Raw genomic sequence first — 14,717 nt, forward strand, 5'->3', positions numbered from 1 at the left:
ACGGTAGCACCCTTTTCGAAGCCTAATTTAAAAATGTATTTGTGACTTGGCGATGCTTTGAATCGCCAACTCTGAATTCTACTCTCAGATTTCATAAGATAAGATACTATATTCCCATCCCATAATCACATCTTCAAATGCGCTCGTTTATGGGGGGGGGGGGGGGTGGGGGGTGTTGTTGTTGGTGGTCGTGGTGATGGTGTTTTTGTTGTTGTTGTTGTTGTTGTTGTTGTTGTTGTTTTCCCTGTCCACTTTCTCTTGAATAGGACTTTTTTTTTTTAATCTGTGGCTGAATAGATCTAGTTGTAAATCGAACATGAACTAATCCCAGCCTGGAACGTTCTACCATTCATCCTATGGACTGCAGTGCTAAGTGATGACCTAATGAAATGAGATAACACAACAGCGGACACAAATCATCTCAGCACCCTGAAGCAGAGCTTAGCACCATGTGTCAGTCTTTCTCTCTTTCTCTCTTTCTCTCTCTCTCTCTCTCTCTCATTCTCTGGGTACACTTGTCCCACTGCTTTTGCTCTGTCTGTCTGCTGTGAGTCAGTATACACTGTCAAGGCAGCTTAAGCCTCTCCAAGAGAGCCCTCTGCTGTCAGTAAATACCACATGCCTTGGACTGGACTGCTCCTCCCAGCCCCCCAGTGTAGACCAAAACACTCCCCTACTACACACTTAAGTACTCCAGCATGCCCTGCAAAGACAGACAGCACAGTTACACAACCTGTAGTACACACACACATACACACACACACACAAGGTTAGTTTCTGAGTGCTAGAAAGCAGTCTGCCTCAATGCTCAAGGTAAAGGAATTCCAGAAAAAAAAAATGTAGAGGATGTAGAGAAATGATAGCTTTGGAGAAATCCAAGACAAGGTATAAAAACAAATGTGTGCAGAGGGCAGAGATGTAGAGTTTCATTAGGCTCCTGCTGGTATGTGATACAGTCTGATTTTCTTTCACTTTGGCTGTTTAAATGGATAAGTTATGAAGAGAAGCACCAGTGTTCTGACACTTCCATATTATAATGGACTATTTTTAATAAAGACAAAAAAGAAAAAAAAACATACATTAAGATCTTCTGATCATAGGTGGTTGTTTTCTTGATCTCGCTTTAACAAAAGCTTTATGTCGTTTTTCCACTGTTTACCATCCCTCACTCTGATCATCCAAACAGAGCGATGAAACTGATCTCCGTGCAGGCCTGTTTTATAGATCTGTCACACTCCTCTGATGTCTTCAAGATTTTTTTTTTTTTTTCAAGTCAAATTATGGTTTCTACGATCACCCCCCAACACACACACACACACACACTTAGACATACACACATTCCTCCATTCCTCTGATGAGCAGCTCCTAAAATAACACCATGAAAAAGAAGCGAACAGCCTTTTTTTCTCCTGCAATCGTACATTATAGTGATATAGCCTTTCTACTGCATTATTCCTCACTCTGTTCAAATGAATGCCCTAATCTCTCTCTCTCTCTCTCTCTCTCTCTCTCTCTGTCCCCCTCTCTGTGCCTCATTCTCAACCACCCAAAACACGTGCCATAGTCCACTCCATAAATAAAGGGGAAAAAAAAGCCATTAAAGAGAAGAAAAGCGCTATATACAGAGAATGTTACAGTACCAGCACTGATGTCATAGAGATATTATTTCTGTCATATAACCTTATGTAATGGGTCATCCTTTCCCAAAAACTAAAGAGACAGAGAGATGAAAGAGGTCCGTTGGATCCTTGTGCCCTATTCACTCGTGTCAGAGTCTATTTTTTTGACCAGGAAGACTTCCTTAGCTTCTGACAAGTGCTTCCTCCACATGCCTGAGAGGACTAATAAATCTTCTTAAGTTCTGAGAGCTTTGTCGTCCGCGTTGTGCTGACTGCGGCGCGCTCCGAGGTCTTTGCCGGCCGGTGTTTCGGAAAGATACGGCCTCCCCCCAGGAGGGCGAGCCGTCTGCACCGTGGCCTTTTGACCGCGTGGCTCACGCTCTGCTCTGAGGATGGATTGGATCTCGAGGGGAGGGGGCCCGGGCCCGAACGGCTCACCTTATAGGTCACCGTCAGATCCCTGGTTCTGACGCTTCCCCGCCGTCTGCAAGCTAACGGTATCCATCCTCGAAAGGTCAACAGAGGTCAAGAAAAGAAACAATTTCGCAGCCTACCTTCTTCCCCTGAGTGTCACAATCAGTGTAAATGTCCACACTTCAGTGATCTCTAACCAGAGAGCTGACCCCACTGCCCTGGAGGGGTTGACGATTTTTGGAGACAATCAATAATGTTTGATCACATATGTTGGAGAGGAGCGAGTTTCTGAGATTACATGTTCTAAACGTTCTCCTTTAGGGGGGCGGGGGGTTGGGATAGTGTGTGGAGCCCTGTTGCCTTGAGCACAGGGATGAGTCTCAGTGGTAAGATAAATAAAGACTTGCCCAGCAGGTACTGATATAGGGCCTTAGGCCCAACCCACAGCCCAGGGCAAGGGCTCCAGTGACTCAGTCACAGAAATCAATAGATGGACACATAGGAAAAGACAACCACATGGTGCAGCAACCAACAACTAGGGTTTAAAGAAGAAAGTCGCCACTAGCCTTTTGAAGAGGGAGCAAAACCCTGGGCATCAAAGGGTATCACAAAAGAAGACCTGATGAATATCTTTTTTTCTTTTTACAGAGTTTATAGAGTTCACTGTTAAACCAATGGGGAAATATGCATACAATTGCATTCTTAAATTGTGATGCGCGTGTGTTTTTCTGTTTGTGTTTGTGTTTGTGTTGTGTGGGGGGGGTCTTTTTCCACAGTGTTTCTGTTGCTCTGATGTACAATAATTTGTTATTTAAAATGCTGTACGTTGTTTTCTTTGTTCATTCATCATGTTTGTTTGTCTGTTGTTTTCATTCATTTAGATGACAGCTGAAGCCCTTTTGCGACTCAGTACTGATCCTGTTCTTCCATTTTACCCACTGGACATTGCCTTGGACATTCAGAACAAACTCAAAGGTACAGCCCATTTGCCTGCTTTAGAATATATAACACCAATAAAAAGTCAAGTAAAATATGTGTTTGGGATGAGAATGAATTTCTGTTGTTGTTTATATGTCACTCCATGATTCCTGCTCACTGGAAAACAACACACCTTCCTCTTGGTGTCATTTACAGAGCATAAACTGCCATTTTCAAGAGCTGCATTACTAGCCAGCAAAACTATAAACTCATTGTTTATTAATGCTTTATGGAGCTGTGTTAAACTAGCTAAACTGTAAATTCAATACATGTTTTACAACCAGTTTGTGGCTAGCAACTGATTTTCGAATACGCTGGAGTTGAAATGTTACTGACAAAAAGAAAAGATCTTGTGAGACCAGCCTTTGACAAACATGACAATTATGTTACACAAATTAGAATTGTACCACATTCCAGAGCGTGCACACTTAACTGAGGAGCGAAACTCTGAGTACGTTTCTGCAAACGCAGGCCTTTAGCCAGAGGAGCCTGTAAAAGACTGAAAACCTCTGCGTTTTATGTGATATCTGAGGAACCCTTCTGTGCCATAACTCAACTTTGTAGTTTGGGCAGGTGGTGGCAGGAGGCCTCCTGGTCCCATAAGAATGATTTAAAGGAAGATCATCTCTTTAGGCGAAGGTATTGATCGCCTGTGTCATGCCTCGCGAGTCGGCAGGCCGACGACCTTGATTTCTGCATTCGTAAAAATTCAAATCGGTAGAGGCCATTTTTCCCCCCCCTTTCCCCGCAATGCCATTCAAAGCCAGAAGGATTATCAGCTTTGACTCAATTGCTTTCATTTCCACAACAGTGCTCAACAAAGAGCACCAGGGATAGAATAATGAAAAATGAGGGGAGAAAAAAAAAAAAGAGAAAACAGGAAGGTTTTCTTGAGTTTTTTTTTTTTTTTCTCATTTGTAATGAGTTTTTTTTTTACCTTTCATTTTTGCCCCGCACTTTATTGTATTTTATAAGAGACTCTGAATTGGATTCCAACTCCAATAACATCAAATAATTCCTATGCAGAAACCCTCCAGGTGCTCTATATTGCTTGTTCTCATACTGTCGGAACAGTAACTCTACGCCAGCCGCCCCCGTACCTCTCTAAATAGTTCAACCTTTCACATGCGCTGGTATCCTATAGATTTTTTTTATCTTAAATATTCATACAGACACAGAGACAGGTGAGGTGGTTAACGGTCAAATCATCCCGTGCTCAATCAGTCGTCGACTACGCCACTGAGCTGTACAATAATCGTATTTCTTCTCACACTCCATCGCCCTCCTGCACTGGTCCGCTGTTGAGCACTACAGAGTGAATGAGTCAGGTGCATCAGGGCAATGTGTAATATCATAGGTAAATGTGAGGCGTGATTATTCCGCTGTGAGAAACTGCAGCAATCAGTGCCACACTCCAACACGTTGCATGCGTGGTTTTCATTTTCACTTCAGGGTACTATATATAGGTCGTTCCATTTGCATGTTTCTGACGGATGTGGAGTGTTATTGAAAGTGTTGTAGACCTCTGTGGCTCAAAGTATTTTTCACTTATTTTATGTAGATACTGAATCAAAGGACTATTATGGAGCAAAGACGAGATGACATCGTGTATTAAAGATATCATAGCTATGGCACACAGTATTAAACTCTGATCTCACCGTTGGCTTATGTGGTTAAAAAACGTTGCCATCACTGCACAGTACAGATTCTATAATGCAGTTCTGTAACGGAGCTACGGTCCGTCCCAACACGCAATGGATAGCAAATGCAATAGTTTAAAAAGATGTTTAATTGTGTATAATGACAACAAATAGACAAACAGTGGTAAACATGGACAACAATGGAGGCATCTACAGTGGTAAACATTAATAATAGTAATAATAATAATAATACAAGTTTATTTAGAGCCCAATATCACTATTTATAGTCTCAAAGGGTTTTACATGTCCACAAAAAGTTAAATCAAAATTATATTATCCATAAGTTAGAGAAAAATAGATAAGTCTTACGTTTAGTTTTGAAATAAGGGCTACCTTTTCTGATGTTTGGGGCGGCCAACTAAACAGGCAGAGAGTTTATTTAGATCCTTTCATTACCTACCTACACAAAACAAGAATGTGTCTCCGGTCAGATACTTACAGTGTAGATGAAGCCATTGGTCATCACATGAGGAAAAGACCCAACTGTAGTGTTGTGTGGGTAATTGTTGTTTTTGGGGAGTGATGTCATACCCGCGAAATGTCCAAGTTTGTGCAAGATAGAGGGATTTTACAATTGTTTGGGGGGGGGGGGGGGGGGGGTCTGGTTTGATTACTACCTGGTTTGGAAATTCAGCACTTGGAGAACCGCCGTTTGAGAAAATAAAATCTACATTCATTGGCATCACACAGCATCTGTCCTGCCTTTTATTCTGTGACTGCAAGGCCATCCTTCACAAATACACAGAATGATCTCTAACTGTTTAAAAAAAATAAATAAAACCCTCTAGGTCATTATCTTACATTAACGTCCTTTACCGGTAAAGTACCGTGCTCATGCTCCTTTAGCTAAAGCTAATACATACAAACTGGCCTAATGAAGATAAGATGATGGCCTGCCTTTGCCTTCTCTCACTGTACGGTCAGTGAACTGAAGCTTTCAGCTGCCATGCCACAAACAGGTTGAATTAAATATAATATGCTTTTATCTTTGTGCTTAAATATAAAGGAGGAGGACTGAAGTGAAGGAGATAAATAAATAATTCCAAGCAGCTGGGATGATCTCTCTCTTTCTCCTTCACTCCCTTTCTCGTTCTCTCTCTCTATCTCTCTCTCTTTCTCTCTCTCTCTCTTTCTCTCTTTTCTGTTGCCCCATGCAGTTTTGGTGGAGGAATAGAAAATGGATTTTCATCGACACTGCATAAACTGGTGCAGTTCATGAGTAATATAATGGATTGTCTGAGATCAAACAGCCATGGCTAATTGAAACCTTAGACATCTTTTGTTCAGTTTTTATTAAGGCAGCTCTTGGATGCTCACTTTATTTCAAAGTATCAGCGGCGTGAAGGCTGTCATCTGGAGGAATTATCTGCCAATATAAGTTAGAATGGTTATGGTTTTGTTTTTGTGTGTGTGTGTGTGTGTATATGTGTGTCTGAGTGTGAGTGTGTGTGGTGTGCATGTGTGTGTGTGTGAGAGAGAGAGAGAGAGAGAGAGAGAGAGAGAGAGAGAGACCCATATTCACATATCTCTAATTCTTAAATGTGGATCTTTTGTGTGTGTGTGTGTGTGTGTGTGTGTGTGTGTGTGTGTGTGTGTGTGTTTATTCCTCGGTGGGAGACTACTTTTTTCCACCCAACTCAATGTCCTTGTGTGAAAGTCCTTGGCACTCAAAGCTAGCTCTGAGCATTTTGAGGGTGGCAGTTTGTGATATCTTAAGTTGTCTCCATCATTTGTTAAATCTAAGCTCTGTGCTGGGTTCACGCCAATGCAACTGTCCCTTCACGTCCCTCTGTGTCAAAGAGGATGATAGATTACTGCAATCCACCCACATATTTCATAAGCTCCAATCCAACCGCAGAGAGAAAGAAAGAAAGAGAGAGGGAGAGAGAGAGAGAGAGAGAGAGAGAGAGGTGGAGAGTTTGAAGTTTTGTGGAAGGCAGTGGCTCACTTTCACTATATTTATCCTTTCTTCGACTCCAAAAGAGTTGCACTGAGAGAATATTCTCCTGGAAATCACTGGTGTTCTGGACCCTCATTCTCACCAATTTCTCTTTCCTTCTCTCTCTCTCTCTCTCTCTCTCTCTCTCTCTCTCTCAACACACACACACACACACTGAATTCAAATCCTCTCAGCACAGGGCTGCAGTCAAGGTTACCCAAATACAAAAATAATGAACATCAACTTTTAATGTGTGTCACATTTATTTCCAAAATGGAATGATGTACTTTTCTAAGGATGTTCTGTTACTTTACTGTATGAGTCCTACTTGGATGTGGGGGGTTTTTTCTTCTTTCTGTGAGAAGGAAAAATTCCAGGAACATTAAACTGTGGGTGGGTTGAATTATAGCCACGTAATGAAATAACCACTGCAATATATAATAATTCAGGATGGTGTTGCGTAATGGATTCGCTTTTCTTTTTTTTTTTCAAATGGGTTGGTTCAGTTCAGTAGTGAAGACGTCACTCTTTGAGGTGCCGTTAAGAGTTATTGGCTCTGTCAAGTGGAATATCTCTCTTTTTTGAAGTCGTTACATTTAATCTGTGGTACCACAGCCACTCAAATCAACTCTGTACTGTTACCTTAACATTAATGGGCAGAGTCTGAGGGTCGGAAGGTTAACTTCCAATTTGCTTTGTGTTAAATTAAAACATTAACTATGAAAAATGTATTCACGCTCTCTCTAATCAGCAGCACAGTCTCAGACAGCGTGAAACACCACCCACTCTGATTGGCGGAAATGTTCTCAAGGTCACTTCCGACTTATGAGATAAAATGCCGAATTCATGATTTTTTTTTTTTCTTTTTTATGCTAAGTTTAAAGTCAGTTGGGATCTCATTTGCTGCAGTGTCGGCGCCCGTTTCCGATCGTACAACTTGCTCGAAAAGCCATTGTAGTCAGCTTTAGTGGCAATAAGGTTGAAAAAGCAAAGGTGATTTTTTTTTTTTTTGCTTTTTTAGAGGGGTGGGTGGTGGGGGGAGGGGGTCGTTTTCGGGGGTTCTGCTGACAAAAAGAGTGAATCATTATTAGTCTTTTCAGTTTTGAGGCCAAGTGTTCTGCCTTGGTGATTTGACTTTCAGGGGGGTACACTTATTCTGTCAAAACCGTTTGACACTAACAGCAAGTGAAGTAGTATGCCATGGGTTATGTCATAGACAATTACTGCTGAGATGAGAGGCCAACACTGGATAAAAGATGGCCTGATATGACAGATGGGTGTGGTGATCATGTACCGAGATGCATTAAGTTACATTTACTTCTATTATATCATGTCAACCATGGAATCAAGAAATGACCATGACTTCAATAAAAAAAAAAAAAGAAAACATTCCAAAATTGGTACACTCGCTAGACAAGAACAGGAAAAGGATTCAAGTGAAAATTACTGTCAGTCTTGATGGATGGGAAAGAATTAACGTGTGACTGGTGAGCTAGACAGAGGAAACGTAGCATATATCTTTAAATTAGAAAAAAAAACCCTGAAATAATGTCTCTACTGCACTTTTTTTGTCATTCCTCTCCCTCTTATTCCTCTCTCCCTCTCTCCCTCTCTCTCTCTTTCTCTCTCCCCCTCTCTCTCTCTCCCTACCCCCCCCCCTCCCTCCCTGCCTCTCTCTCTCTCTCTCTCTCTCTCTCTGTCTCTCTCCCCCTCTCTGCCTCTCTCTCTCTCTCTTTCTCTCTCTCTCTCTCTCTCTTTCCCTCTCTTTCCCTCTCTGCCTCTCTCTCCCTCCCTGCCTCTCTCTCTCTCTCTCTCTCTCTCTTTCCGTGTGTACAGATGACCCTTTGGCCAACAGTGAGCTGCTGGCGTTGGCGGCTTCTTTGAGGGACAGCTCAGAATTCTTCCAGTCAGAGGTCATGCGGCCTGCCAACGATCCCAAAGAGCGGGATCCTGCCCATGTGCGCATGCTGAACGACGCTCTGAGGGATCTGGAGAAAAGCTTCCTCGTTCCAAATCCACCACCTGGCTTTTACCGGTAAGCACCGTCCATGCTTCACCTGTGAACATGGAGCTACTCAGAAACTTCCTCATAAAAGCAACTGTTCAATATTTCATAGAGTTCCACCTGCTTTTTTGGCACTATGTCAGCCCTCCGTGTTATATATTATATATTACTGCTCAAAGTTCTAGCGTTTCAAAGGGAATAAAGGAGAAAGGAAAGGGCAGGAGAAAATGTTTGATATATTCTTGGAAACAGAGCAAAATCAATTATTGAGAGGCTTGGGTGTATTGTACGTAATTGAAACATTTTTCTTAGAAAACATATGTAAAGCATATGCCCTGTAAAAGTCTCAACACATCATCAGAGGGTTGAACAGTTTGGCATGATGCCATCCTCCATCAAGATACTCGCCATTTATTGATTTATTTATTTTTTTAATCTATTTTTACCTTTATAGAGGCTCGCAGGTGCTCGAGATCTATGTTCCCTCTTGATTAAGAATTGATACAAGTGTTCATACTGCGAAGAATCTTCTTCTGCTCAGAGATTGCTCTATTGTTCGTTCACACTGAAGAGAGTTTTGTTCATTCTCATGTGTTTATTCATAGTTTGTTTGGGTTTTTTTTTCTTTCTTGTTTTTTTTTCGGGATTTTTTCAATTCTAGGTTTACCTCAGCGTCACACAGTCCTTTTCTCACTTTCAAATGTACAGACAGTCTGTTTTTTTTTTTCGGTGGCTGCAGCGTAGTCTCAGAATGAGCCTTTTGACACGAATTCTCACCGGCTTCACATTGTTAGGTAGCCACAACATATTCTCAGCTGAGACAGGATCTCTCAAGTTCTTGTTAGGAAATGAATGATGACATTGCTTGCCCATGGTCTATTGTGGGTGGCTATTCAAGGCTGCCTAGACAGAGATGCCAATTTGCATTTCTGTCAAGTGTATTCACTGCCGACAAATCTGGCCGTGAAGAAAGGCCTGTTTTGAATATTTCATTTTCAGGCCAATTTTGCACATTGTCTTTTTATTCTAAGCCAAAATTCATTTTATTCTGGTTTTCCCTTTCTATAAAAGAGATTTGCTATGTACCTTTTTTTTCAAACAGCAGTGTTATTTCAAGTTATACTGGTGTTTTAGAGGTTGGTAGTTCAATTTTATTTGGAACTGAGTACAACAGTAAAAACTGGTATACTGGCTATAACCGGTGCTTGTTGATAATAGCTTTTGCACCAGCTGTGTTTCTAAATGACAGTATTAAATACATATTCGTTATATTATAGAAATATTCCACCTCTCTGAATGTCTGTTGCAAAATGTTGTTTTAAAGCTAACTGTGCTATTGTTCATCAAACTGATGTTGTAACAGACTGTTCAAAGTAGCATCGAACCTCTCTGTTCATTGTAATTTGTAATTAGCTGTATCTCACTGGTTTCCTCACACATAAATTGGCTATTTCAAAAAGAAAAAAAAAAAGTGAGTGTAATGGCAAAATGTTTATTGAAATAATGCGAATACACTTTTGACTGAGCTGAAATGCCATTAGGATCAAAGTGAAGATTAAGCGTGTGAGTCCTCCCCTGCTCTCAGTGAAGTTTAATGGTCTCTCAAATTAAGGAGGCAATCATTCATCCTCCAGCATCCGACTTCTGTCAGATGTCAGACCTCCATCATTTCTCATTCTTTCTCCTCTCAACAGAAAGGTGATTATGAAATTTGTTTGCATTGTCTACAGTTCAGTTAATCCTTAACTGTTCTGGGGCATGGGGTGTAATCGCAGCATGTAATTACACTTCCTATTAATGACGTCTAGTCTGATGCATGTGGCGATCGAGGATGCGGTGGGTGTCTTGATTTGGATTGGGTGTTTGTAGTGAGGAAAGAGATCTTTGACCAGTTCAATCTTGATGTACAGCATGAGCCAGTAAAACCATTTGAACTTCAAGGGGGAAAATACTGACTGTGACAGCTCCCAGCAGGTTATCATCCGTTTGCTGGAAGTAGCATTGTAATATTGGTTCGTGTAAAGTCTGGGCTTAAAGTAAGTTGTGTGACAGTTACAAATCTGATTTTGCTCTAGAGTTAGAGTTCTATGTACGTCTTGCTATAGTTGGTTGATGAAGTTAATGGTGTACATAAACATGTAAATCAATAACAACAACGACCGGGGAAAAAAAATAGCTTTTGCATTTTCAGAATGCTTTTGCAATACTCAGAGTTCCCCCAGTTTATACACCAGTTCAAACTGGATTTCTCTAATGGTTTATCTCATCCAGGAAAACTTGTAGTTGTGGATTTTGTGGTTGAACAGAAAGTGCGGCAGACAGCACAAAAAACTCACTGTGACACTTTAGTAATAGTGTATATATATATTCTGTGTGAATATAGCATAGTCAAAAAGAAAACCTTTCATTGTTTTTGTTGTTGTTGTTGTTTGTTTGTTTGTTTTTTTACTGTTTGTATAACTGTTGTATAACAGTTGTATAACTGTTTGTATAAAAAACAGTTGGTCATAGACTTTGATGGAGTGAAGAAATGCCAGTGAAGAAATGTCTCTTACCAGAGGACTTTTAAGTATAAACTTACAAATAATTAGTATTTTTGCCCCTGGCTTTTCTGTGCTTCTATGCTCAGCTAATCTATGGTTGATCTGTGGAAGGTAATGTTATTGTCAAAGTGACACAAGATGCTAATCAGATGCTAATCAGCACTTCCTAGAGTGGTCTGATTAAATTAGCAGAAGGTGAATGAAAAGGATTAAGTGTTAGAGCCTCGTCAAGCAAGGGTCTGGTTATCTCCTTCCTACGCTTTGGGTGCTGGGAATTAGTCCCATTTCACTGACCTCTGTATTTCTACCCCCAGTGTGTATTTTGTACACTTTTCACTTGACTAAATGGCCAATTTAATTCAGTGGGTTGCTTATGTAAACAGTGAGAAGGCAAGAAAAGAGGGGGGAAAAAAACAGGAAGTTGTCACTGTTTGTACTCTGGGAGAAGGCAGATGGTCCTCATTGGTTAAGCAAATCTGGACCAGCTGTATTTTGCAATATTTTCCTACACTTCTGCGGAAGTGTTTGTAACAAGAGTTCATCAATTTGAATAATCCCCAAAGCAAATCAGGAATCATCTTATATTACAATGATCATCCAGAGCAACTCTCTCTTGGCTTCCCTCTCCATGTTCTTCTCTTTCTCCAGTGGATTTACCTCTGTGTGAAGAGAACAGATGAGTCTCTCTCAGGTTGCCCCATGGGTTGAGAGAGCTAGTTAATGAGCCTGCCTGAGTATTCACAAAAGTTTACATTCCCTTCATCGTGAGCCAGTAATCACACCTTCGACTGTTAAAACTCACACTCCAAAGCCATTGTCTTGTCTTTGATTGGATCAGATGCTTCCCGTTTAAGATCTGAAGTCACAACCCGAACCAGTTGTGAGCACGTATGACGGCTGTTGTTTCAACCTTACGACACGGACAAATGTGACATGAGGTTCAATTAAAGTGTTTTCAGTGCGTCTCAGACAGAATGCCAGGCATGTGCGCGTGAAAAAAAAGAGAAAAGCTATCGAGGGAGAGACCACGCTGACAGCTGTGAGGTATTTGACCTGTTTCACCGAAAGAAGATGGATTGTGTTGTGTGCAAGTCTGTTTCTGCAGCTAAAGCAAACGTCATTAGGCTGTCAACGGGGAACTGATGATGTCTGACTGACACCAGGGACGACGGCAAAGAAGTTAAACCCAATTTGTACTGCTATGCTGGAGAACACTTTCTCCATTAAAAAAGTATGTGGAGCTGCTAGGATGCTGAAATCAATATCTCAAAGGTTTCCTGGAGATTTTTCAAAATAGAGTTTCAGTTAGTGCCACTGAGAATATTATGTGTTCCGAATATATGATTTGATGTGGTAGAACTACTTTTCGCAACTTTGAATGGAAAACAGATTTTGTGAGTAAACTCACTCTGGTCTTGTTTTATGAGCATTGTGTTTGAATGTAGGTATTGTTAGCCAATCATAAACAATCATGCTCTTCTTCACAACCATTTAATAACAAAAAATAAATAAAAAAGAGGAAGAGAAATAATGACATAAGGGCCACATCATATTTAACAAAGAGGCTATCCAGCAGTTTAAACCAAATAGCTAAACCATAGCTATAGCTAGCAGCAAACATTTCAGCATGTCAAGGTTTTTTTTTTGTTTGTTTGTTTGTTTTGTTTTTTTGTTTGTTTCTTTATTTCTGTTACATTGCATTTTCAAGCAAATTACAGTATAAGTCTTTGAACACCGCATACTCAGAGTCACAAATGATTTAGGCCACTTTGATTTTAGCTAGGAGTTGAAGGAGAAAGTTAATTAAATAAATTCCATACATAGCCTGAAGTATCAAGGTCATGGTCTGAGAGTAAACCTCAGCCAAACTGTTTTTCAGATAAAGAATTGCCTCATTTATTCTGCTTAGCTGTGTGCAGCCAGTTTAAACCAACAAACCCCCAAAAATCAATGCAGTACCTGGAGGCTTGAAGAAAACACCCCAAAGGCTCCTCTCTGTTGCCCTACTAAAGTTCAAATGATCACTTGACAATACTGACTTTTGCACACACACACACATAGGAGCTTCTTGTTTTTGGAGCACACATTGAGTTTGTTTTTGTCCATGCATAAGTATCAGACTGTGTGTGTGTGTGTGTGTGTGTGTGTGTGTGTGTGTGTGTGTGTGTGTGTGTATGCACGTGCATGCATGCGTGCGTGTGCTTGACACATAAGCATATGGCCATCCTTGTGCAAATGTAATTTTTGTTTGTTTGTTTTTTTTCTCTATAATTTTGTACACAACAGCAATCCTGACCTATTGAACAGTAAGGGTGATTGAATGTTAGCAATACACTTGTTCCATTCTGCTGTATAATAATAATCTATGTGTTTGATTCTCTGTCACGTAGGAACATTCTTTATGGCTTGACCGCACAGTCTTCTCAGTTTTCCATACTGAAGGATGCCTGGGAGATCCAGAAACACAGCGCTGTGAACCAGTCTTTGACTCTAGTCTCCAACGCCATCAACTCTGCCAAGATCACAGTTCAGTGCGGCCTTGATCTCTTCCAGAACAACCCAGACAACAGCCATTGACGTGACTGGAACGAGTCACCCCACCCTGGTGAATCTCAGCACCATCGTTTTGGATGAACAAGGTGCGTTTGAGCCGTAGCAACAAAAGCAAGCAGAGGGGACAATATGAAGACACTTTTAAAAGATGAAGAATCCTTTGACATGTTAATATCCTCAAGTGCACTCTGCACCTCAAGCATCCAGAGCCTTGAAAACCTAAGAGTCATCTACACATCGGATCTCAGCTCCCTGTGTTCTTTACACTGCACCCGGATAAAAAAAAAGGCTCAGATTTCTAAAGCCTCATCCTTAAGATTAATGATATCGAGGCCAAAAAGACAACATTAATAACTTGCAGGGTTCAAATACACTGTAACCAAGGAGAAGAGTAGATCCTGAAACACAGCCCATCTGGATACAGGTCTCTGGAGACGATGTAGACTTGCTACTTGCTCCAGTCAGGTAGCTTCGAAGGACAAACCTTTAGAGGAACACCTGTAAAGCGTAATTGCTTTAAAACAACTCGAAGTTCAAAAAATTGCACTACGTTGTTCTCAAAGGTTTCTTTTGGCAATGTCAAATCACTGTTAAGATCCAAGACTTTGTGAAAAGCAAGAAATGCATATACGTTTTCTAAGAGATCTTAACAAAATATTCTTATGAGAAATGCACTAGAAGGCAAACATTTGGCCATATGTTACTAAGCACAATGCTCTAGTCGTATGGTTGTGAGTGGGTTGTTCCTGAAGCCCTGCTGATGATTCTTGCGGTGCCTTCCAATCCTTCATGCTGATGCATGATTTCATAACACAAGCAAGATGGATGGCCACGTTTGAGTCCCCAGCATCCATACAGCAATGTAGATGACTCTGACTTCAAAGAGAGCACAGAGACTGTGGGCACTGCTCTTGGCTCTCAGGGGGAAATAGTCTCAGAGAACAACAGAAAAAAAAAAAAGGAAGG

The 14,717-nt window shown here is 40.9% G+C and overlaps 1 protein-coding gene across 1 annotated transcript in view; it reads left to right on the plus strand.

The window, feature by feature from the left end:
* naaladl2 (N-acetylated alpha-linked acidic dipeptidase like 2) overlaps window positions 1-13,775 on the plus strand; it is a 144,491-nt gene extending 130,716 nt beyond the window's left edge. Inside the window, exons 11-13 of the mRNA XM_030791983.1 lie at window positions 2,915-3,008; window positions 8,487-8,685; window positions 13,589-13,775. Coding sequence (XP_030647843.1) covers window positions 2,915-3,008; window positions 8,487-8,685; window positions 13,589-13,775 — 480 coding nt within the window. The remainder of the gene's footprint in view (window positions 1-2,914; window positions 3,009-8,486; window positions 8,686-13,588) is intronic.
* The last annotated feature ends 942 nt before the right edge of the window (window positions 13,776-14,717 follow it).

This window comes from Chanos chanos, chromosome 14, assembly GCF_902362185.1.
Source record: "Chanos chanos chromosome 14, fChaCha1.1, whole genome shotgun sequence".
Lineage (NCBI taxonomy): Eukaryota > Metazoa > Chordata > Actinopteri > Gonorynchiformes > Chanidae > Chanos > Chanos chanos.